Source organism: Lonchura striata, chromosome 1 (assembly GCF_046129695.1).
Source record: "Lonchura striata isolate bLonStr1 chromosome 1, bLonStr1.mat, whole genome shotgun sequence".
NCBI lineage: Eukaryota > Metazoa > Chordata > Aves > Passeriformes > Estrildidae > Lonchura > Lonchura striata.
The window spans coordinates 27,494,734-27,521,123 of record NC_134603.1 but is presented as its reverse complement, the minus strand read 5'-3'; the positions used below and the strand labels follow the sequence as shown (position 1 = coordinate 27,521,123).

Genomic DNA, 26,390 nt, shown 5'->3' with positions numbered 1-26,390 from the left:
TGACCTGAAACATGGGTAAAATGGGGCAGTTCAAAATCATCTTCTAACATAACTAATTTCACAGGGTAAGTTGTCCAAACCCTATTTTTGGTATGAGAATTTTTGTCAAAATGCTACAGAATATTTAATTCAAGTTGCATTGTAAATTGCATCTGGTGGCTAAGAATATTTTTTATTTCTCATCACGTGAGAGACTCATCAGTGAAAAAGAGGAGAAAAAGAACTTTTGAGATGGATTTTTTTTTATTTTCTCAGTGATGAAGCATTAAAATTCATGATTTCCTCTGAAACAATGGGTAGAAAAAGTACTAACTCTTCTATAAAAAAAGAAGTACAAAACCAAAAAGTGTATGGTTACTGGAAAGATTATTGTTCTTTTCATTATTGTTGAACTTTTTTTCATCAAATACTGCTTAAAATACAATTCAAAGCTTATTTGTCAATATTACTGGCTGACTATTCTACCTATAATTTGCCATACCTTCTAATCTTACTGTCCACAATGGTGATAGTCACAAAGAATAACTTATATAAGCCAGTGAGGGATGCAGTGCTTCTTTCACTATTTCTCAAATACAGTTCTTAATAACAAAGGCACTGGGAAAATAATTATCATTTCAGTTACGATTCTAAACTATTTTTCTCTTTGAGCTAATAAGTTGCTGGAAACACCTTAATGAGCAACACATTAAAGTTTTATTACAAATGTAAAATTCAGATGTGCATATATGCAAATAAGCATATTTATGCATCACATAGTTGTAGTAGTTTAGCTGATTTCCAATCTAGGATTTTATTACACGGGCAGTGTTCTTTCTTGTTATGTTCTACATTAAACTCTACAAGCATAGTGCAATTGGAGAAGTATCCAGACTGCAAGGCAGGGACTAGGGGAGCAAAATCCCTCTCGTGGTTAGAGATCAGGTTTGTGACCACTTGAGGAACCTGAACACACAGTGGTCTATGGGATGTTGAAGTAAATCCCAGAGTCCCAAGGGAATTGGCTGATGTAGCTGCCAAGCCACTCTCCATGACATTTGAAAAATCATGGCAGTCAGGTGAAGTCCTAAGTGACTGGAAAATGGAAACATCACACTCATTTTTCTAAAGGGCGCAAAGGAGGATCCTGGGAGCTACTGTCTTGTCAGCCCTACTACCTGAGAATAGAACAGACCCTCATGGCAGCTATGCCATGAGAGGTGAATCAGAACATCCAGATGGCTTCACCAAGGGCAAGTCCTGCCTGACAAACATAGGGGCCTTCTGTGGTGGAGTTGACTACATCAGTGGACAAGGGAAGAGCCACTGATGCCATCTGTCTGTACTTCTGTAAGGCCTTGGGGACAGTCCCCCACAGCATCCTACTCTGTCAGCTGGAGAGAGATGGGTTTGGGTGTACTGTTTGGTGAATGAGGAATTGGTGGAACCATGGTGCCATCCAGAGGGCAGTGGTCAAGGGTTCAATGTCCTGATGTATGTCAGTAACAGGTGGTGTCCCTCAGGGGTCCATATGGGGAGTGCAGTTTAATGGTTTTTAACAGTGACAGGCTAAGGGATCAAGTGCATCCTCAAGAAGTTTGCAGATGACACCAAGATGAGTGGTAGGGTTAACACACCTGAAGGATGGAATGCTGTCCAGAGGGACCTGGACAAGCCTGAGAAGCCAGCCCACAAGATCTTCAAGAGGTTCAACAAAGCCAAGTGCAAGGTCCTGTACCTGAGTCAGGGCAAAGGCTAGGATTATAAAACCTGGGGTATGAAGGGACTGAGAGCAGCCTTGCCAAGAAAGGCTTAGGGCTGCTGGTGGATGAGAAGCTGAAAATGTCCCAGCAGTGTGCACTCACCATATCCTGTGCTGCATGAGGAGATTGGCCAGCAGGGAGGTGATTCTACCCCTCTGTTCTCGTGAGATCCCACCTGGAGTACTGTAAGCTGCTCTAAGAACCCCAGCACATGGAGGACATAGATCTGTGGGAGTAAGTCTAACACAGGGGAGCCACAAAAATGGGTAGAGAGTTGGAACATCTCTCCTATGAAGAATGGCTGAGAGAGTTGTGCTTTTTCAGCCTGGAGAAGAGATAGCTCCAGGTAGACCTCACTACAGCTATTCAGTACTTTAAGGAGGCCTATAGGAAATATGGGGATAAACTCTTCAGTAGGACATGTAGCAGTAAGACAATGGGTAATGTTATAATTAAATATGGTAGATTTATATTACATAAAAGGAAGGAGCTCTTTACAAAGAGAATGCTGGAACACTGGCACAGATTGCCCAGAGAGATGGTGGATGCTCCATCCCTGGAAACATTCAGCTTAAGGTTGGACAGAGCTCTGAGCAATACAATCTAGATGAAAAGATCCCTGCTCATTGCACAGAAGTTGGAAGTAAGTAACCTTAAAGGTTCCCTTCCAACATTCTATGATTTCATGATTCTATGGTAAGTGTATCTACTTGATGGTGCATGGATAGCCTGGTGCAGTGAGATTTGTTGCCCATTTTCACCAGGGCATATTTGAAACCTCCTGCATATGCAACCTAAGAATCGTATTTGTTAAGAACCAGAAATAGTTGTAGGAATGTCACAGAATTCACAAGTACCCTAGAGACATTAAAGCAACTCTGTCACCTACAGACACTCAATTTCTGCATTTGCACTAAAAAAACCCTACCTTAGCCCTGTGTAGAGTTCTTATAGATTTGCAACTAACAAGAATCCCAATTGGGAAATTCTAGTGTGTAAACTGAAGTATGAGACTGTAAGGAATGATCAAGATTTAATGAGAATTGTAGAGGAATTGAGCAAGTTTTTTGCAAGAAATCATACATATTCCATTACCATCTTCAACTCCCACTGGGAGGTGATCAAGCTTTGTGATGCTTCCTCCTCATCTTTGTGATTTGCCTTCCTAAACAGGAGGGAGAATTAGTTGTTTTCAAGAGATTAGTTGTTTTTAATCTTTATATCTTTTCTATTCTTAAATGAACATCTGCTTTTGCAAATTTCTGATAAAATTATGATGTGCCTCAAAATGTCAAAAAATACAGCATGTTTGCCCTGTTTTTCTGAGTTCCTGCTGCAGTTTAGCACATTCCATGCTCCCTGCAACCATGAAATCACACCTGGTTATCCTACTCCTCTCACAGAGGTACAAAAAACTGAACTCTGTTGTACTGCCAAAGCATCAGAGAGAATTGTGGGAGTCCCAGGTCAACAGGCTACTACAGGTCTCCTTTCAGTTTAAAGTAAGCTTTTTCATCAGTTTTCTTCACAGAGATGGCCTTGAAAACCTGAAACAACGTGAACAGACTGAGATGGAGGCAAGCAGCCAAGGAGTTGATCTCAGCTTGACAAGAGACAGAAAGCAAGAGTGTTGCTGAATGGAGACAGGTGCATGATGGCACTCCTGCACATTCATGCTCCTACCTATTCAGAAAAGAAGAAATCCTGAAAAAAATCTCCCTCTCCCTTACCATCTCCCTGGCCATTTTCCATCCCATTGCAGGTCTTCCCAAGAATGTGGGAGGCCATGAAGGACTCTCCCAGCTATTTCACTGCAGCTCTGAAGTACATCTTTACCTGACAGGGCAGATAGTTAAAAAATCTGAATTATTACTTTTGTGAAGAATTAGTGTTCTGTTTGTTTCTTTGCAGTTTACCCCAATTTCATGCTTCCCAGTAACAGTGTCTTGAAAAATGCCCACTCTTACTTGAAAGGACTATACCCTTGTGTTTCTTTAGACAAAGATTAAAACCACTCAGATGATCTCAATAACATCAGTCTTTGACAGCTTTTTGAAGTGACAAGAAAACAGATCTAAATAAAATTATTTTGGCTTCTGTGCTTTAGAAACTGAACCAATAAAAATGTAAAGAGGAGGCAGTAAAATGCAAACAAGATATGGAGAACCCACAGAAAAGTATCTGTGCGAAATAATATGGGACCAGACTGGATCTGAAGATGTGGAAAGATGGAAATGAAATGTGTATTAGGACAACCTGGTGAGATCAGAGTTCTAGCTTGTGGCTGCCTCACTTGCACACCTTGAGTACCTCTAATGTGTATACACAGAACAAGGCTATCTTAGCTTTGCTTGATGGCAGAAACTAAATGTTTCTGTCCTTTACATTAATCATTGTGTACTTTGATGGAGGCACTAATTTTCAGTGAAGGACAGCCCTTCTTTTTCTCATCTTTGTATTGCTCTCTGCCACATAAAGCAACCACTGAATTTGGGTTCACCATTTTTCTTACAGAAGTACTGCTCTTGATATTTTTTTAGTTGTCCATATGATGCTACTGTTGCCTCTGCACTAAAACTTGCTGTACATGTAGGAAGGTTAATCTTGTCTAGTGCAAGACTTTGGACTTCAGATATGTTATTTTCCCTCATTGTTTTATTGACCATCTGCATAATGTACATTAATAGTCCATATATGTTAACCCTACACATTTCTTTTTACATGGACAACCATTTGAAAGTGTATTTTGTCCAGAGACTACTGAAAACACTAGTTCTTTTCCTTCTTTCCCAAATGTATATCAGTAAGTGAAATTAAATTTTAGCAAGCATTTTAAGAACAAATTATGAAAGCAGCTCTTATGCTAAGTAAAATTAATATAAATTATTTTATTGCATTTTCTGAAATATATGTGAAATATTTTGAGGTTGTTATTTCTGCAGGAGGTTGGGCTAGGTTATAAAATACTTCTCTATCACTATAAGAAATACTGGAACACTAGATAAGACTACTGAGTTCCTGGCTTATTCTATTTATTTTCTATGAACAGATTCAGGAATCATAGATTGTGCCATATAAAGAATATGTCCATAATTAATGGCAAGAAGAATGAGTCAGAGATGTGGGCATCGCCTCAGGAATTTTGAACATGGATGTGCAATGATTTTTATCATTCATTACATTTGAATTAGAAAATATATAGATAATGTGGTGAAAACCATCATGTAAATAAAGTAAAACAGCCAGCAGTCCAGAACTTACCACTTTGTTAAGATAACTAATAAAATTGAGAGTTCAGACATGTATATTTATAGGAAAGAGTATCCAGTAAGTGATGGTGTGGGATGTTGCAAGATGGGGATGATCTCAGTTATTACAAACAGAAGACTAGATCTAAATGAAGGGGATTATAAAAGCTATAATTAGCTAATACTCCCTAAAAGCCTAACCTAAACTGTTGAGGTTTTTCCATTCCAAAGGGCAATACTACACAGAGATCACATATCATGCAGTAAGTACAGAAAGAAAAACAAATCTTATACAAAGAGTATTGCCTTCAATTATTTCAGAGCAATCTTTTAAACTTTCTGGAACAGACACTTTAATGATGATTAAAGGATAAAGGTGATTGCTGAAGGATTGTTTACTTATTATATTGGAATATAACATACACATTACAATTAATGTCACCAAGTTATGTTGATTTTATTTACATACTCATAGATGATGATTTACTCTTTAGATTGTACTGTAAATTCTGAAGAAGGCAGATGGGCTGGTAAAGAAAACAGAATCCCTTGTCTTGTAAAAGCAAACTTACTATTCTCAGGAATGATTTCAGTGCTGTTTTACTTATTGATTACAAATATTCATGTGTTAACATAAAAACTTGAGGAAGAATGGCTGTATCTGTTCTGCATGAATCTAATTCTGTCTGTAGAGAGTTTTCAAAGTCTGCAAATATGCAAGGGTTCAAACCCTGACTGAGAATAAGTGAAGGAGCACAGGAGATCTTTCTTTTCACAGAGAGTCAGCAAATGTGTATTGTCCTTTACCGTAAACACATGGATAACAGAGGGAAGCACCAGAGAAGGACTATAAGCAATACCAAGACTTTTCAGAAGTGTGGTTAATGCTGTCTTACAAAGGACAGGCAGTTTGTACCATCTGCTAGAGATGCAAGGGAATGAAAAGTGCCTTGTGAGACATACATAGACTAAATATGGAAACTCAGGCTTGATTCTCCCAGGTTCCCCCCAGCACATCCAAAGAACATCTGGTAAGCTAATTCAGGAACCAGACCAAGTTATATTAATTTTTAAAATAAATTAATAGTCTCTTCAAATGCAAAGATTTATTTCACTTTAAAAACAGACAACTGCTATTTAAAATAAACCTCCAGTGTCTGGAGTAAGTAAAAATGTTATTTACCTGAACTGTGTCTAAGCTAAAACAAAGGCTCTGGTTATGAACTTAAAATTCTTCATGTGCTTAAATTCTTGGTTAGGTTGGGCTTTTGTGCTAGATGACTTCCATCAGCAGTTTGGAAGCAGAGGAAGGTCTTGCAACCATTTAATCCTACACAGCACAAATTTCTCACTGTAACAGTGTATCAGTGGTCCATTGAACTTATTTTTCCTCCCCCATTGCACTAAAGAAATGAAAGCTTTAGTTCTTATGCCATAGAAGGAAGTGACACTGAATATTTGACTTTATAGCAAATCTTAGTCTTTCTGAGTCAGTGCTAAAAGTTGTTTTCTGTTTGAGTGATAGATAAATATAGCTTATGTCTGTGATCCATAAGGAGGTTTCCTCCATCAGGAAGATGTCTTGCCTTCATGGAGGCACTAAAGATATAGTGGTGACTGTTGAAGCAAAGACATCAGTTTCTAATGTATAATTTTTTTCTGAAAACCAGCAGAATTCTTGCAAAACAAAATGGCTCATATTTATCTTCACTCTTGCCGCTGGCATCTGTATATAAGCATGACTGACTATTAAAATATAAACCTATAAAAAGCACATCCTGAATGTCTGTTTTTCAGTATTACAGGATGTTAATAGCCAGTGTTATTAGATGTTAGTCTGTGTACTACCACCTAGAAAAAAAAAGTCATAATATTACCAAAAGCAAAAGACTGGTGTCAAAGCTGGTAAATTCAGAAGGGCTTAATGAAGTTGTTGTCTGTCTATGATAAAAAAAAAAGAGACTTAAGATGCCTTTTTAAAAATACTTTTGGTATTATATCATTGCTAGTCCAGAGGAGATTGCTTAAACTCTCAGAAATTGTGTTGAGTAGAGATTGCTTGACTTCATGGACTATGCATCCAGCGACTGAAGTGAAATTCTTTGTACTTCCTTGTTGTTTGGGTATATTATCTGTTATTTTATGATAATAAATACTTTTGGTGTTTTTTACAAGATTACAGTTTATTATTTTATTATACCCAAAGATATTATCAAACTCAGACCTTTAATAAATTCAGAGAAGAAAAATACAATGCATTCAGCATCTCTGAATTTATAGCTAAACAAATGGTCTTGGAATACACAGATGAAAATTGTTGGCCTGTTGCCCAATTGTGTGTGTAAGACCTATAATTGAAACACCAGGTTCATTGCCTCTCTCAAAAAAGGTATAGTGATGCAAGGTTAGAAAAATATTTTCCGTGTCTAATGCCTTAAAATACTTTGCTATAATTTCAGTAGAGAACCTTTACAAAAAGCACGTGGTTAAAGCTGGAATGCCCAGCCAGAAGCACACAGAAGAAAATTGAATAGTGAAACCAACTTCACAAACACCAGTGTTTAGGGACACAAACTGACAAGTATTAAAATGAATTTGAGGTTGTTGTGGGTTCTTGTTCTGCTGTTCCATACAGCATGCAGCTTACCAACTACAACTCTGCAAGAAAATAGTGAAACAGATTGTGATGTTCTGCAGTAGGGACACCCAGAACAGGCCCGATTTACCCTTTCAAAAAAGGTGCTCCTGTAACGAGTAGTTAGATAACATTTAGCACTTCTGTGGCTGTTTTGATGAATAACAGTTTTCAAGAATCATATTATTAATCTTTAACACAGTCCTGTGAGGTAGAGAATAGGGTGCTGTACTCTGCATGGATACAGCAATGAACACTTGTCAGGGACTGACAACCACAGCTCCTCAGAGCACATCACTGTTTGAAATGGGACTAAACATAATGGCTTCTCATTTTTTGTCATATCCCTTTAATTACAGTTGTGCTGTCCTGGAAGAATTTGTAGTTGGAATAGATGGGAAATCTTTCCTCTGCACATGTGGGATGTTTGAGAAATTGGCAGGTGCTGATTGACCATACAAGCTGCCAGGATTGATGGGCTTGAGATTTCTTATAGGCATTTCCTGATCTGTGATTCTTCGTGATCATACATTTAATCCTTATTTATCCATTTCAGCTGAATATATTTCTTAAAATTAACCAGTAAGGTCTACCAACAAATGAGGTCTGTTTTATTTTGTATCTGGGTTGTGCAGTAGTGAACTGGTGCATTATGCATGTCCTCAGAGAATGCACCTGAACACAAACATTACATTGATCTCAGTTCTGAGCAAATCAAAAACATTTTACAAGTCTAGAATGGTTGACTTTTTAACTATATAGAGAGTTTCTTGGCATCACTAGAATTGAGGGAAAGACATCAAGCCAGCACCAAGCAAATGTGAAGAGCCAAAGAGAATGATTTATATTCTCAGCTGCTTTCCACAGGCAAAAGCATGTTCTCCTCCAATGACAGTGACCACGAGCTGTGCCTGTGACAATTGGGAGGATGTACAATCACCACTGCTGGGACGGCCAAAGTCTGTAGATCCAAATGGCAAAGTGTGCTCTGGGCTAGCAGCTTCAAGCTAGAATAAAAGGCATTTAATTGTTTACTATTACCAAACTCTTTATGTGTTGGACTATAAATAAGCCGTGACCATTACTGCAGTAGCAAAAATAGCAAATACCAGAGGGCACCTCTCAGTGTTACTCCTTGGTATAATGCAGTTAGTGTTCTCAAAAAAGGTTAAAGTGCAGCCCAGTGCAACAGTAGTCACTGTCTTTCTTACAAGGATGAAGCATAATTGCCTTATTTACATCTAGCTTGTCATATCAAAGCCCTTAGTAACCCTTGCAGACAGTTAGGAAGATCAGAGAATTTGTGCTGGAAAATACTCTGTTCTTGCCTGGGAGGAACAGTTCCACAAAGACATAAAAAGCATACTAACAAAATAAAAAAAAAAAAAAAAAAAACCACCAAAACCAAACCAAAACAAAACAAAAAAACCCCAGAAAAACAGAAAAAAACACAACAAAAACCAAAAAACAAACAAACAAAAAAAACCCCAAAAAAACCCCAAACTCAATCAGAATATTCAAACTGGCCTATTACATTTGACTGCTTTTATAGATACCCCAAAGCATTCTTAAGTTCAAGAGTAAAGAGCTTAGTTCTGAAAAGGTCTGAGTACTTTGTCCCATACTTCAAACGTATTTCTGTACCTCAGCACTGCTGCAAGCATGTGGGTAAGTTCACTGAAATTACTATTGAGAATTAAAAAGTGTGGTTAGATCACTTAAAATATGTCTGGCATCAGTCTTAAATCAGCCATGAAATCTTGGCATCCATTCAGGTGATTAAAAGAAAAGAGCAGGGTTGTGTTTTTCTTTTCAAAATACATAATGTAAAGATGCATTAAGCAACCAACACATTTATAGAGATGGAGAGTAACACCACAGAGAAATTTTTAGAAAGACACTGAGGAACATGAAGACAGAGAAAGGTAGGACTAGTGAAAGACAAACTAGCAAAACTTTTTTTTTTTTTCACTTACAAACCATTGTGCTGAGTCGTGCTAAACTGTGAGACAAACAGCATTTCTGTTAGCTGCATCTAACTGGCATCTTTAAAGTAGAGATGTATTTTAGAATCCATAGCCCAAGCCTGTATGTGGTCATATTAGAGAAAGCTGAACATTGCACTAGACCCCATCAAGATGCATCAGTATTAATTCAGATAAATAAGACTTAGAATGCAGAAGATGAAATCTGAGGATTTTGTCCATCAGACTATAATGTACTATCAACTGCAAAATGGGGTACTGCTCTATTATTGTATCCCCAGATAGATTTTTAAATATTACATCTTAGGATTGTTGCATATCATTATTTCAATCTGCTTCTGTCAATTCATGATAGGCTGTTATTTTCTTATACTGCTTTGAAAAGAACATTAGCATTTCCAGCCAATATTGTTTCTAGGTTACTAAAGGCTTTTTGTCACAGTTTTGTTTCCCCTCTCTTCTGGTAATACCTGCTGTTCAATATGTGTGACAAGCATGGGCTTCCTAATACTGACTCCTTTTTTATTACATGCTACTTACACTTGCAATGCACAAATAAATATTTATACTTACACACATCCAGTTACCTTTTTGTTATCGACAGATGATTCTTTCAAAGGTACTTTGTGGTCTCAGAGTGAAATTTCAACTCTATTGAAGTGAAGCCCAGATATTCATAGAAATGGGATGTTATGCTCTGGCCTTTCAAAGTGCACAAACTCTATGGTCTCAGAAGGAATGACTTTCTGAAAACGTTGGGAAACACACATTTCATGGAATTTCGGGAAAATGCCTATGATATGAAAACTCTTCTGCCTGCAAAGACCACATTTCTAAGGTTGGAAACACATTATTTTCTTATAAAATCATCTTTTAGGAGGACATATTTCACTGGAAAATATGTGTGAAATATTTCTGGTTTGGTGCATCACTAATTATATGATGTATTTCATTGAGATGCCTCTTATAGAACACTTATGAACTCCTCCAGCTATGTTAGCATTTCTGTGGCCTGATTAGGACTGTTCCCAGGCAAATGCTACTGCCAGAGTATCATGCAACATAAAGGTCATACATAAAACTCTACCTTGATATAGAAGAGTTGCCAATCTGCTGGAATTTCCAAACAGGCACATATGGACCTTATAAAAGCAAACAGTACAGGTCAGACTCCCATACCTGGATTATTTCAGGTCGGACTGTGCCAGTGTATATAAAAGGAGACAGGCCAGCTCTGATTTGGATTTCAGTGTGAGTGCCATAGAAGAAAAGCCCTATGGGAATCAATAGGAGAGTCATATTCCTGCAGAGTTTATCTGTATTGTTTTTCAGATCTGGAAGAGGTGTCTGAAATACACACTGTATTTTTGTTGTATCAGATTTGTATGTTATAAATAATAAATTTACTCTTTTTTTTTTTTTTAATGCTATTACTTGTCCTTCAATCTGTGCTTATTTTAGTAGACTGTTACAAGGAAAGCTTGTTCACTTTTTTTGTTCCTTTTGTTAAATTTACAACCTGGCTTACTGTTTTCATGTTTATTGTATCTCATAGACTAAATATTAAGTTTTGCAAATGATAAAGCAGGTTCTAAATCACAACAGAAAAATGATGGAAAAGGTCCTAAAGTCAACTGCAGACTGCTGAGTTACACACCCTCTGAACTGTAAAGATGCAGTAAAATACTGACTAATATTTGTCTAGAGATGCTACACAAAAAAAAAAAAAAAAAAAAAAAAAGTGTTAATGTACCTAAAAAATTTATTGTGTATAAAACCAGCAAAATCAACCCAATATGCTTCTTATTTTCCTTTGGCAGATCTTCCAGTAAGATCTGGCTGTCAATAGGGGTTTCCATTCATTCATTCCTACAATGTTTTCCATAGCATGGCATCTCAGTGGAGGCATATGACAATTTGGCTTTTTTGGCTATGGCATGCCACCATGGCATCCCTAAATCAAAACCACTGAGTGACATGCTTTTCTTGTACTGCCTGGCATGCAATGTGCAATATGTCAAAAACACTGCTGCCCCTTCCATACTGTGTGTTATCATATTCCTTTTTGTTGTATTGTTTTCTTCCGCAATCTATTAAATATAGTAGAATACATTTTATATTTAGATTGGCCACAGGCACTGAATAAATGCTTTTGCTCATTTAATAGTGTACTCAATGTGGGCACACTCTGTGCTCCAGCAAAACCCTTTGCATGAAATCACCCATGGGAAATATCCCTGAGCATGGTGAAACTTGGAAAACCTTACCTTTGAGCAGAGGCATTCGGGAATTACATGCTGCTGGCATATTTACCTCTGTGTGTCCCCTCACAGTCAGCCATTCCTAGCTCTAATGCTGGCTCCTGGAGACAGCTGGAAATTGGCATGCTGAAGTGAAGCAGTATTTTGGTTGCTCTAGTTATTTCAAGGTATTGGCCAAATCAGTTATGGCTGGCAGAGCTCAAAACTGCTGCCAGTCACTTTTCCATGCATCATTCTCCTGTATGTGCTTTCTGTGCTCTGGGTATAGCCATGGCTCTGAGCCATTTTCCAGACTGCTTTTTCCTTCTTTCCACTCTCAAAATGAAAGTCTCTATGACTTCAGGTAAGGTATTTTTGTAAGTGAGATGAGCATGGTTATGCTGTTTGCTTGTTTAGCAGAAGCAGATGCAGCACCTGAACTGCACATCCAACAGATGGTGTTCCACAGGTATAGCATGTTATTTGCACTGGAGCCTCTGTTTCAATCTTTCATTTAGGTAACAAATGTAGAACCCCCTGAAGAGCATCTTATGTGTTAGATATCCAACAGGACCACCATGTTTTACTTATTTTGATAATCTTTTGAATTATCATCAGGTGCCCAACTGTGATTCTGTGACTGGGTGCCAGTTTTGGGCAAGACCATGCCTGCAATTACTGAAATCCTGAACTTCATAAATGATGTAGATTGATCTTGTTATGCTCTTGCCTTTGCTATTTCAGATGGCTGATGGCTTTTATATGTCCGAAGTTCACAAAATAGAAAGAAATCACTGCAATAAAGTTGTGAATGCACTAAATAATACCATTCCTCTTAAATATTTGAAGGTGTGACCTTTTCTTAATTAAAATGGCATTTCTCTAACAGAACTGTTCATTTCCTGAAAAAAGTAATTTTTTTACAAGTTAGCTGATAATGAATTTTGAAACAATATCAAAAGAAAAGAATAAAGGTAGATCCTGAGGAATGCGAGAATAATGTTATTCTGATTATCTCTTAAGGCAGATAGTGCTACTACATTTGCTTTTTGCTCTTCCTTTGATGAGGAAAGCAACAGGAAAAGAAAGCAGTCGGTGAGACACTGTGGGATGACTCAGTGCCTGGGGCTGGCTCCAAGTACCTTCATTTGTCACTTGTGTGTAAGTTACTGCCTGGAAGGCACAACGTGCAGAAGCTGACAAAAAGATGCTCCTCTGCGTGCAACAGGACCAGCTCAATGGAAAGCTAAGATATGAAGACTTTCACGGTTGGATGGGGTTCTTTAATAAAGGAAATTGTAAAAATTCTCACATAGAGCAATGAATTTAAATACTAAGGGAAGAACTGACTTGCACTTTTTTCTCTGTAATACAAATTATGTCCCTCAAAGGGCTCCAATGAGCATTCTTTATGTGTATGAAGTTGATAAAAAGTCTCTCTGAGACTTCCATGAACAAGGCCACTAAAGCTGTCTGCTTATACAGACAGAAAATGAGCTGCTTCAATTAGAATTCCATGAGCTCACAAGTGTTTCTCTCTAGATAGATAAAGTAGAAATCAATTCAAAAGGATTAATGCCTGAGATTTCTGAATTAAAATTGCAACAGGTGTCAATTTTACATGCCTGGCCTTCCAACAAATGTGACATTATGCATTTGATTGATGGCAGAGTAAAAAAAAATGCTTTTTCTTTTGCCCCAGAGTTCTCTTTTGAAAGCAAAAAGATATATCCTTCCATACCATTGTACCTGTCAGCTCCTTGTATATTCTTAATTGAATTCTGCCTAAAGAAGATATGAGGAACTACATGTTTTGAAGGATACTTTGATGATGAATGCATCTCTGTTCCTTTAAAGAGAGTAAAAGGATGCTTCTTACAGTATTGTGTAAGTTGCTAAGGTTAATTGAGTTTTAATTTGATGTATCTTCCCTATGTAAAAATACTATCTACATCACTAGAGAAATTTTCTCAAATGCAGATTCCTAAGTGAGACATCTTGTCGTTTCTGTGTCTCAAAGGACTAAGTATCTCTACTTAGATTATACTCAGAGCAAAAAGAATTTAGTACACAATGTAATAAAGTAATTTTAGTTATGTTAAACCAAGTCCATATTTAGATATTTATTAGACTAGCTACACAGCACAAGTAGAAGAGGAATCTTTATCTTCTAGATGGTTTGGGGACATCAGATAGGACCAAATTAGTCCTGAGCTCTGTATATTGCAGCTTCTCAACTTTTTTCCTGTACCTCACCAACACAGAGGGTAGAACCTCTCAAAGATGCAGATTTATTTCCATGTTGCATTACTGTGCTGAAAGGTATAAGGAGCATTTGAACAAGTTCACTGCACATGTTTGGAAATCTCCATGGTTTGTGATTCTTCTTGACTGACTCTCGGATATTTATCTTGGAATAGTATTTAGTTTGAGTTATGTAGCTTGAGGTTTTAGCTCAAGGTAGACAGAGTTGCTGCAGTGTTAGCAGGGACTGACAAAGCTGTGGGAGATCGCAGCAAAGCTGGCATTTAAGAGAAAAGTTCTGAGTATCCAAAACAGATGTGCAGACAAAGCCAACTAACACAACCATACTGTTGCTAATTCCCCATCATCTGAATGCTCCCCTGACTAAAATACCCACTGCTAAGTTGCCTAACGTGAGAAATGTATTTGGTGTAAAGCTCCCTGCATGAAGAACTGACTGCACAACATCAAACCCAAACTTGAGCCAATGGTCAGCAACAGCCTCCTTTGGGGCTGGCAGTCTCCCTTTGCTCAGTGGTTTTGCAGGCTGTGAGCTATCCTTTCGGGCAGACACGGGGCCTTTCCGAGCTGTGGCATGGGAGCATTTGAGAAAGCGGGGAAGCGGCAGTGGGTGCCTGCCCGCGCTGGGAGCCCGTCCAGAATCACCGGGGGTGCTCCACGCCCGCGGCGCTGCCCAGGGAGAGAATCGAGCTCCCCCGTCCGCTCCCGGCGCCGGAGCAGCCGCTGGGCGCTCCAGGCAGCCTCTCCCGCGGCCCCGGGGCTGCGGGGCGGGGATGCAGGGAGCCGCGGGCCCCGGCCGGCATCCCCTGCCTCCTCCGGGGGAGAGCGAGCAGGCCGTGCCCCGCGGCCGCCCCCGGCCCTGCCCTGCCCAGCCCTGCGGGCAGGACTCGGAGCCGCGGCGCTCTATAAAAGCCCCGGGCCGGGAGAAGGGAGGGAGCGCCGGGCGGGACGGCGGCATGGCCCAGTCCGTGTGGGGCTACGACAGCGACAACGGTGAGCGGCTGGGGCACCGCGACCGGCGGGAGCCCGGCTGAGCAGGGGCGACCTTCCTTTGTTTTGTCCCTCAGGACCCGAGCGCTGGCACGAAAACTACCCGCTGGCCAAGGGCGACAAGCAGTCGCCCATTGAGATCAACAGCAAGGAGGTGCAGCACGACTCCTCTCTCGCCTCCTGGCACGCCAGCTATGACCCCGGGGCAGCGAAAACCATCCTGAACAACGGGCGCACCTGCCGCGTCGTCTTCGACGACACTTTTGATCGATCAGGTCGGTTTGTATTTTTTGAGGGTTGTTAGGAATCAAGGTTCGCAAAGCGCCGGGTATCAAAAAGCATCCTTTAGTATCCTGCCTGTGCAGGCCAGCAGAGAAAAGTCACTTGGGAAGGTAGAAACGGTGCTCCGGGAGTTTGTTCAGGTGGGTCTGAAGCAGGATAGAAAGGCTGTTAGCTGCAGAGGAACCCCTGAAATACAGACTCACCTGGATGGTGGACTTCTCCCTATGTCACCTCCTTCAACACAGCACATCTTCAGGTTTTGTGTAAGGGACAAGAGTTACCCAGTGTAAGGTGCAAGTGTGAGGTCCCCAGAGGGGTTTAGAATGCTCTGAGACACTTTGTAAACCAAAAACTTGTATATATATTTCCACTGACCGTGATCTTGATTTCTTCTGCATGGTAATTCTTCAGGTACTTCAGAGCCTGAAAAAGTTATGAAAATAGACTTTATGTAAATAGCATTTTATAGTTTCTGGAAAACGATGAAATGGCTTTGTTATTTAATTGAGAGTGAGCAATCTCATAGCTCTAAATTAAATTGTTCAAAACTTGATTGCAGAGCTCTAGATCTGGACGCAGATAGGCAACAACTGTCAAAATGAATGTTAAATTCACAATATCATATAGTGCAAAGACATCTCAAAAGCATGAAGTATTGATTGGTCCTTCATCAAGAAGGAAAGCAATCTAATCAATGGAAAACAGTTACTTTCCTTTGTATTTCTGTGCATCTGTTTTGATGGCACTTGTATTGAGATTTTGTTTTTAGTAAACTATATCTCTAATTAACTATATCGACAGTACATTGAAAGATCATTTTCCTCTTATCTGGATGAGTCCTTTGTTTTTTGGATTTCTTTATTTATCACTACAGCTACTTGTTATTGTTCCATGTCTCCCAGATGGAATCTCAACTATTTAGGACCAGGACTGTCTCTACATTACGTATTTTTATGGTTCTTTAATATTTATTACCACAGTTTCTACACAACGGTCTCATAAATTGCACTTTTATTACCATAGAAACACAGAATGGTTGGGATTGAAAGATGATCTTAATGATCATCTAGTTCCAATCATACCCTTATCACCACCTTCCACTAGACCAAGTTACGAAAGATACATCCAACCTGATTTTGAACATTTCCAGGGATGGAGCATCCACAGCTTCTTCAGGCAACCTGTTCCAGTGCCTCACCAACCTCACAGTAAAAAACTTCCTAATATCCAATGTAACCATACTCCCTTTCAGTTTGAAGCCATTCTTCCTTGCCCTATCACCATCTGCCCTTGTAACAAGCTCTGTTTAAAAGCCAGAATGCACTTCCAAAACCTCTGCATAAAATGAATGCCACGACTGAAAGCTTGGGAAGGAAATTGGTAATGAACATTTTCACATGGTGGTTCTGTTCCATCTTCTTTACTGCTTCCTAAAGGCTGAAATTTTTTAGGCTGCTCAAGAGGTTTTCTGTCTAGGGAACAGTATTGGAGAAAGATCCCAATTTGGTGAAACTAAATGCAGCCCTTGGTGCAGCGCTTCCCATAAATCATCTTCCTCCATTTCCTCCCTGTCTCTCCCCTCCCAATCACCTCTGTTGTTTCAGTGTGTGCAGTCACTCCTGGCTTCCCTTACTTTCTGCAGGTTGCTGGACAGTAACTTAGGACTCAAGTGTTTCATAGGCACATGTCTGATCAGAATCAAATACAGTACTTGACAGTTCTGAAAGACCACGAGGAAAAATTTTGTAGACATTTTTATTACCTTCATTTGTTGGCTTCTGCAGTGTTAAGAGATGAGGATAAGTAGTAGTCACAGATCCCATTTTAATTGGAAAAAGAAATATAGTTGAAGTTTTTTTTCCAATCGTGAAAAATTTTGAATGTCAAAAAGATTTGGTTTTATGTTAGAGAGATTTGTATACTGTTATGCAGTGCTGTTTTCAAGTGCTTCACAGTATTTTAGCTCTGGGAAGGGCCATCTTTAAGAAATGAATGGTAAATGAATTTACAAATCTGACACTGATTCAGCTTGTAAATGTAGGTAGATAATATAAATTCAGCTCCTGCATCCCATTGATTCCAATGTGAAATGGCAACCAAATACTTTTGAGGAGTTGGGCCTTAGATTCTATGCCATTTTTGGTCCTATATTTGAAGGTGAAATAATAATAATAATAATAATAGCAATAATAATTTTTCCATTGAAGTCTTCTACAGAAGGTTTACTCAATATTACTCAATACTATACTGAGTTATGATTATTTATATATGAACAAAGTAAAAAAGTAAGAGGAACTACATGCTTAAATCTCAACAGTCCTTTTCTTCTGGCCCTCCCCTTGATGGTTGTGACACCTACCAACTAAAAAGAGAAATTGCAAAGTTAAACCTTTTGCTCTGTGTAGGTATTCCAACTTGTAGGATATCAAGAATTCATTTGAGACCATTGGGCAAAAGAGGATTTCAATGTTAACTTTGAACTTCAAAGCTATTGGTAGAAGTTCAAACTTGAATGCTATTTAAAAAAGGCCTTCTGGCACTGCAGTTGTGAACTACATTATCAGCTTTCTGTGTAAGGAAACACGACTCATTCCAACCTTAGGTAATGAATGAAAATACATTTGAGAGCTTATCCTCTAAGCAGTCCCTGCTCAAAAGAATCTCCAGGCTGAAAGAGCAGGTGTGATGTTTTGAAAGTCAGAGTTGATGTCAACTGTCAGACTGATGCATGGTCAGCATTATTTGGCTAAGCACAGCAGAAGTAACAGCTTCTTAGTTTCCCTTGTTGGTGACTCAAGAACAATTCTCCAACTCATTTGACCCAAACTTTATTGTTTTCCCTCACTTCCAAGAAATAGATAATATAAAAAATTTTAATATTTTTTGGAAGCAGCTATCTGTAACCATTGTTTAGTTGTCTTGATACCTTGTGAAGGCTGACCTAGAACGGAGACCAGACAGAGCTACAGAATAAAGTAGGTATTTATTAGAAGGCTTTAATGGATATACCTTGGGCAGCACAAGGTGACCTGTAAAAGGCATGGACGGGAGATACTTTTTGAAGCACCTTTTGGCTAATTTAACAGCCCTAATGCCAATCTTTTTAAAACAGACCCTTTCTTGACGAGAACCACCTGTGAATACCCTCCCTTGTCTCTCCATACCCGGAACTGTAGTGCGTCCGCTTGCCAGGAGCAAAGGGCTTGCTGGGCAGCTGGGGTGTAGCTGTGCTTAGCATCCCCATGGAACGGAGCTGGCGGGCGCTGCGGGCGGCTGGCGCTGGGCTGGCTGCAGGAGGGGAGCCGCGGGGCGGGGCGGGGCTGACGCCGTGTCCCCGCAGTGCTGAGGGGGGGCCCGCTGAGCGGCGCGTACCGCCTGCGGCAGCTGCACCTGCACTGGGGCTCCAGCGACCAGCACGGCTCCGAGCACGCCATCGACGGCGTCAAGTACGCGGCGGAGGTAGGACGGGCGGGCTCGGGACGCAGGCTGGCCGCAATCCCGCTGACTCGCATCTGAACGCGCTAACCATTATCCCTCTTGGAAGTATTGAGCTACCGGCTTTTCTCCGCCGGTGAAACTTTTGGATGCTGCTTAACATGCAGTGGGATAAGCTGCATCTGCCAACACGTGTCCCCTGCAAGTATCCGCTAACACGGATTTCTTTTCAGAGTTTTTGCTGGTATCTTAGAATGTTTCAAAAATATTTGCGACAAAGCAATCTGTTACTTCCAAACAGGAAGAGCTGCTGAAGTTTTTTTGGCTTTTAGTCATTTCTGGTATAGCTTGAGTTACCAAATTAGCTTCAAAAAGAATAGAAAAACTCACTAAAAGCACATTTGATAAACTGACATTCAAAATTAGATTAATCTTAAAACTGATTCAGAGTATGTTTTAGTTGCTGAACATGTCTGCTTTAAAATATCTGGGTTTATTTTCAGGAACCACAGAAAATATAATGTTTGGGTTTGTTTATTTGATTTTTTTTTTTAGATGTAAACCACTGCAGGGCTGTTGTCCTAGTTTGTTAAAATTCATGAATATTTTAGACCCTGAAGACTTTTTCAGGCCCTAAATATAAGTAAATTAACTATTGATGGTAGAGGGTAGCTTGCTAGTTAAGGCTGCCTCCTTCCTCCATCTTATTTGAGAATAGGCTCAAAATACATACCTATGCTCACAAAAATCCTGCAGTAGTGTTTTCCTGCCTTTCACCTACACTCAAGGCCCAGAGCTTGGAGAAGCTTTGCCCACCTCTCACAGGACAAAACTGAGGCAGATTTTCAGGGTCAATGTGCATAGACATTGCAGAGAGGACTGCAGGTGGTGGCTTAGGATTTTTTTTCCCATTCCTTAACCACAGCTAGTCTTTGCTAGTATTCTGTTTTCTCTGGTCAACAAAAAAAGAATAAATTTACTTCCTCAAACTATTTCTTGGCTAGTTCAAGCACAGACTTTTTATGTTACTTTTGTTAGCAATACTCACTGATGGAAGAAGAAAGCCTGGAATATATGTAATTTAGCTACATTGCAAACAAAGATACATGGTTGCTCCAGCTTTATCCTTAGCATTAAAATCCTTATCCTCAAGAGAAAAGAAACAGAGAACAAAAGATTCATTCATATTCAGGACAAATTATATTTTTTGTTACTTTAAGAATCTGCGATTGCATACTGCTGGTTGCAGCATTTGTAGCTGTAGGCATGAAGCAGAGATTTTCTGGACAGGGATGCAAAAATTTGAAATATATCGTGTACTTGAGAATATGGCACTGTTTAAAGTAGATATGAGAAAAAAAATGTTAGATTATATCCCCACTCCCTTCCAACACAATGCGCTGAGAGTAGTAAGAGACACAAACCAATAACGTATGCATTACATAAAACCCAGTGTAAATCCCTGAGCTGACATCTGCATAACCTGAAGACCTAAACATGTACTAGAGATGAAAGGCATGTCAATAGGTGTTTAATGTACTGCATGTATGCATGTCATGTGCTTGGATTAATCTATTTATAGTTGCATTGTCTGATATTGTGTGATAAACTCCCTTTTCCTATGCTTCAATTAAATGCAAAGCAATGCTTTATGGAAAGCATGAGAATATAAAAGCATGGGAACAGCAGTAAGAAATACTTACATAGAGTTTTCTTTTTTGTATCCATTTCTTTACTTACTCTGTACCAGAATCTTTTCTTAATTTAATTTAAAATTAAGATTGTGCTGTTGATAATTTCTTTTTTAATTTCTGTTTATAATTGAGGTTTAATTGTTTTTTAGTTAATTGATTTCTAATTATGATTTTAGTTACATATGGTGCACTGGAATCCAAAACACGGTAATTTTGCTGGAGCTTTAAAACAACCTGATGGTGTAGCTGTTGTGGGCATTTTTCTCAAAGTAAGTGGCAAATATTCAGACTTTGTAAGTTTTTGTATTTTTCCCTCTTTAGTGCCAGGGGAAAAGTTACCATTGTTTTTTCCTGCACTGCAGTCCTGTCCTGTGGTGTACACTGGGTGAGGAGGTGGGTCTGCATAGGCTGTTTCCTCTTGTCTTTTGTGTCTCTTTTCTGCTAGCAGGTGTTGTATCTGCCCATCAGCAAGTTGACTGATTCCCTTCTCTAGTCTCTTGTTGATTCCCACACAAGTTGGGAATCAAAATGAGTTCGATGAACCTACTCCAAAAAGAAAGAATTGATGGTAGAAGATGACCACGACCACTCAACATTCTAACCTTAAAATACAGAAACTTTTAAACAATTGTAGCAGTATTTTCAGATTGATTTTTTTATAAACTCGACAGAAAGAAAGTAATCCTTGTATCAGATCTGTATGTGGTCTAGGACATCGAGAAATGCTAGCAGGCACACAGCCTAACAGTGATAAATTACAGAAACTACAGTCCTTTTAGCGTCAGGTGGGCATTTCAGCTTGAACACACCATCAGGGAATGAGTGTCCTTTTACTGTTTTATCACTAGTAAGTGGCATTTGTACAAGCAAAAGCAAGTGGATGTAATTAATTGTGCTACAGTATCCCTGGACAGACTAGATGAAGTGTCATTTTAATTCTATTACACTGTGTGCCAACCTGACCTTTTCTCTTGTGGTTAGTCTAAATTGAAGGTCAGCACCTGTCCAGATTCTCCCTTCAATTATTCTTTTGTCATTCATTTTGGTCTATTTTAGTCTAAAGTTTTATGTTGTCAAACATAACTTAAAAAGCACACCACTATATCTCTATTAACCATGCTAAAGTCAGCTAAAAGGTCTAGAAAAGTAAGGAGTATCATTGTCTTCTTTGGCTCTCTTTCCCTGTTTCCTTCTTGCTCTTTGATGAAGGAGCTGTTGTTTTTCTCTGAATTTGTCATGTTCCATTACTGGGTTTTGGGATACTACTAAAACAGGATTGAATTATCTTCTGAGGAATTGAAGTTAATTTATTTTAGAACAAGACATGGCAATAACTGAACATCTTACCCATACTGCTTTTACTCTTCGGGGATATCAAAGCTTTTGTAAATGCTAAATGTCATGAACACAGGCAATAAAGTGACCCCATAGCTCTAGGTCATCTAGACATGAATTCATCACATCTCTTACATCAAGTCTGATCTGACTGTGTGTGTGCTGCAGAATGAAGTGTCTGCAGGAACTACATCCCTTCAGGCCGTCAAGACTTTGCCAAATTCTCAGACATCCCACAGTGGCTTGCTTTTGAATGAGGAGCCAAGGGCTAAGCCCTGGTTAGTGCCACTGAGTGTGCAGTCCATTCCTCAAACAGGTGTGATGCCTTCTAGAGTCCTTCAACACACATTCAAATTGCAAAGCCAGCTACTGGAGTCTGCTATTTGGGATGTTCTTTGAACATATATAATTTTCTGTCAGTCCCTACTGGATTCTCTGAGACTGCTATTTTCTAATGTGACAGAAGGGGTGGGATGAATTTCTTTCAAATACCGTGGAACACGATGAAAAAGATAGAGTATTTGTGCTTTGCATTACAGGTTGGAAACACTCCCAAACCAGAGATGAAGAGAATTCTTGAAGAAATTGAAAATATTAAAACCAAGGTATTAAAACAATTTTCTGTGATATAATGTAGCTGGAAAGCCACAGAAACAGGAACCAGTGGTTCAGATGCATATTTTGGCATCATTTTGATGCCAAACAGTAGCACCAGAGATGATATACATTGGACTGTGGAGCATGATACTTTCTTTTGCTTAATTAAATATTTAACTCCTCACTTCTGTAAGTATTCTGGTTGAACATGATTTTTTTATCAATCATTGCATACACAATTGGTCCTGCAGGTCTTATTGGTTCTGCTCTGTAAAAAATATGCCAGTGAGCCAATACCAAAAAGAAATTAAAAGCTTTTTGAAGACAACAGTGGGCAAAAAAAATGCACATGGCAGAGTTAGAAATTTAGTTTGCCTAAAATGAGAAGAAAATAGTAGCAATGATGGAGCAGGCTCTCAATCAGTGTTAAGGGAGATTAAAAATGTTATTAGTTTTAAGAAGAAACTGTATTTATAAAGGGAATTAAATGGTGCAGTTTCTGCCCCAGTCCTAAGTTCTCCCTATGATACCAGGAGAAATAGCATTGCAAATGTATTCTAAATTGTTTTTCAGTTTAGTTAATGATCTAAGGCACCAGTCCATACCTATTGCACAGATACAGCTGCTGAAGGGAGTTATTCGCAGAGAACTGTAATATTGCATCTATTGGCATTTTGCATTATGATTTACAATAAACTTAATCTCTAGATATACCTTAGCAATTCTACTTCATTGTAAACTTTATGATTCTAATTATGCTAAAAGTTGATGTGGTTTTGGTTATTTTTTTTTAATTTCATTTTGAACATGCCACCAGACCACCAAATTTGTAGGCATTTTCTTGCAAATCTACCAGAATTCCTTGCATTTAATATATATATATGTGTGTACTGCCATTGATGTGCAGGTCTGAACCTGACAGCTCTTCTCTCCTTTGTAAGAGTCATATTAATTTTATTTTTTTCCAACTCAGTTTTCAAATGTAATTAAGTTCTTTCTTCTAAGGCAACTGAAGGTTATTTTTCCACCCTATTCATGCCCCTGCTTTGATGTGTCAATGGTATCTCTTTTGCTGGCTTTTTCTCATAATGCCTATATCATTTTTTTTGGCCATTTACATGTAGTAGTTCTGGAAAAAAGCAACAGTTGAAGTAAAGCAGAGAAAGATAAGTGCATATGCAAAGAACCACATGTTGTATTTCATCTCTTTTTCTTTTCTGTCCTCACAGATATTTTCCCAAAATTAATTATTTTTCAGAAAGATTAACAGGTGGTATCACTGGTATAATTATCACACATGAAGTTTCAATTGCACTGATGCATTACAGGCAGAGGAGTTTCCCGGTCACTGTACTGTATTTACTGAAAAAGCACAATATTGTGAATTTATTTGCAAATTCATGTTGAACTTGCAGAATAATCTTTCCAGGAAGATACAATTGGAGTTACTCTTTCTACTCTTAATTTGTGCAAGGATGTGTAGAAACTATTTCAGCTTCTGCCACTTTGTTCTAATCTAGAGAAGATTATCCATGATAGAAGAAGAAAATAGGAAAAATATATCTTCCTTCCCAGAAGGAAATCCAAAATACCAATAGAGAAATGAACTGCATTTCCTTGGTTAGTTTTTATTGCCCAGAGGGCAACATTCATCAGAGTCCTGTGGAGTTACAATCATATTTGGTGGCAGACTTACCAGGAAATTTTGTCTGATGTCTGCTTTCTCCCTTGTCTTTTGGTAATAACCCTGAGTTTTAAGATATTTAGGACCCAGTACTCTTACAGGAAATATTTTAATTTTTTACTAAGTGCAATAGCACCAACAAAAAGCCTGAGAGTGTCACCATGAATATATAATTAGAGCACAATCTTGGGAGGAGAGAGATGCAGATTTAAATTCCTCCAGATAGAAGACTGTAATGAATCTGGGATAAATGCCTAGCCACTATCCTGTAGGATAAAAAGAGTAACAGTACCAGCAGTGCCACAGGCTTTAATTTTTATCCAATGGCCCAAAATAAAACACAATTTTGATAATTCCAGAATAGAAGAATATTCAGTTTTAATTTCTTTTAATTTATTAATGCAATCAAAATGTCCGTTTTTATTAATTGCTGGGAAAGTGCTTCACAGGAAGAAAAGGATATTGATTTCTTGCATGAATCTTGGTATTTAATTGTTTCCTTTATTAAAACATCTATACTGATGACGTTTAGGATGCAGCTCTCTGGAGTTACTGCAGAGATTTTTTTTTTTTTTGTTTCCCTAAGGGGAAGGAGGCTCCTTTTCAACATTTTGACCCTTCAATTCTTTTCCCCAAATCTCGTGACTACTGGACCTACCACGGTTCTTTCACCACACCCCCCTGTGAGGAGTGCATCACTTGGATTCTCCTGCGGGAGCCGATTGAAGTCAGCTCAGACCAGGTAAACTCCAGCCATTTCTGCTGCTCCTTTACCAGTTCTCAGCAGTGGCTCAGGATGTCAGGGCAATGATTTGCAAGCCCTGTGTTACCTTGCACTTTTCAGTAGGGAAAGTTTTAGCTGTGGGCAGTGAGAAACTGCCTGCAGAATGCACTGTTGAAATGAGCTGTAAAACTGACCCTGAGAATCAGGTGCTCTTCTAGGACACTTCCTGGAACAACCTCAGCAGTGTTGTTCTTGGGATCCAGAAAATCTGCTGAGGTAGAAGTGCCCCTGAGCCACAAAATTCAACCATCGTGGAAGCCTCAGTTCATTCTATGTGCTTTACAATTAAGTGGAGAGTGAGACTAATAGTTTCCTGGTCCAGACCTTGACTTATTAAAAGCTGTCAATGAGAAAGATCAAACAACCTACAACCTACAAACCTGAACATTCATACAGAATAATGTACCACTTGCATTCACATAGCTCAAATGTGCATTTATAGAGGGAAAAAAAAAGCCTATCTAGATAAGGTGACATTTTTAGATCTTGTGTCAGAAACTTTGGCTATTTATACCAATTTCTGCTTCAGCAATACAAGTCAGGGTATATTCTTTCTACTGAAACGGCTGTTTTCAAAACAGATTTATTTTGCATTTGGATGAAAGGGTAACTATTAACAAAGCAACACTGAAATTAAGTTAATTTGAATAACAGCAGCTGAGTGATGAATTCATTATTCAGTTTAATAACCCAGTTGGCATATCTCTGCCTTACAGACCAAAATAGAAACTTCAGCACCAGCTTTTTCTATCACTGCTTTGCACTGACATCAGTCTAGATCCTCCTTCACAGATTAGTTGTATTTTCACAAGGTGTCCATCTCCAGATGGGTCACAGCAGGGCCCTAATCTTCTTCCACACCATGGGTGTGAATCAGAGGAAAAACCAAAAGAAGCCCAGGCAAGGGTCAGATGATGAACTGTTCTGTGGATGAAAAGTGTGAAGATCCACAGAAACTGTGCAAGCTCCTGGGCTGCAGCAGTTTTTATCAGTAATCTCTGTATTATTAGAGACTGACATTGTCATTGTGTGCTTGTCACTACACAAGAAAATTCCTTTCTCATCTCAGTTTGTTCTAGGCAGTAAGGTCTGCAGTTCTTCCACATGGACACTTGATCTTTTCTTCCTTGCAGATGGCAAAGCTCCGTAGCCTTTCCAAGAACGCTGAGAATGAACCCATGAGCCCTCTTGTTGACAACTGGCGCCCGCCACAGCCCCTGAAGGGCAGGATAGTGAGAGCCTCATTCAAGTAAAATCTCAAGTCTCACTCTGCTGAACCTGAGTGAGAAAATCCCTACAATACAAAAGTGTAGTTAGTTTTTGCTGTCTACTGCTTTTCCTCTGGATCCAGGTCTGTGTTTCTCAGTTTGAAATTCTGAGTGGTAAAAGTGAATCTATTTTTAAAAGCAGAAAAATACTGTATGCAAATGCTAAGCATAATGTGCAAATGGTAGAAGTAATGATTCTTGACCAC

General features: G+C 39.0%; 1 protein-coding gene across 2 annotated transcripts; it reads left to right on the top strand.

Annotated features, from left to right (window-relative positions):
* Nucleotides 1-15,071: 15,071 nt before the first annotated feature.
* LOC110477475 (carbonic anhydrase 3) lies at nucleotides 15,072-26,169 on the top strand. Of its 2 annotated transcripts, none has more exons than XM_021543267.1 (7): nucleotides 15,072-15,108; nucleotides 15,183-15,380; nucleotides 18,728-18,846; nucleotides 20,693-20,785; nucleotides 22,391-22,456; nucleotides 24,719-24,874; nucleotides 26,050-26,169. In XM_021543267.1, exons 1-7 carry the CDS (start codon nucleotides 15,072-15,074, stop codon nucleotides 26,167-26,169), a joined length of 789 nt encoding a protein of 262 aa, XP_021398942.1. The 2 variants fall into 2 exon arrangements, with proteins under 2 accessions (XP_021398942.1, XP_021398944.1); XM_021543269.1 differs by having other exon boundaries at nucleotides 20,693-20,809; nucleotides 22,421-22,456.
* Nucleotides 26,170-26,390: the final 221 nt, after the last annotated feature.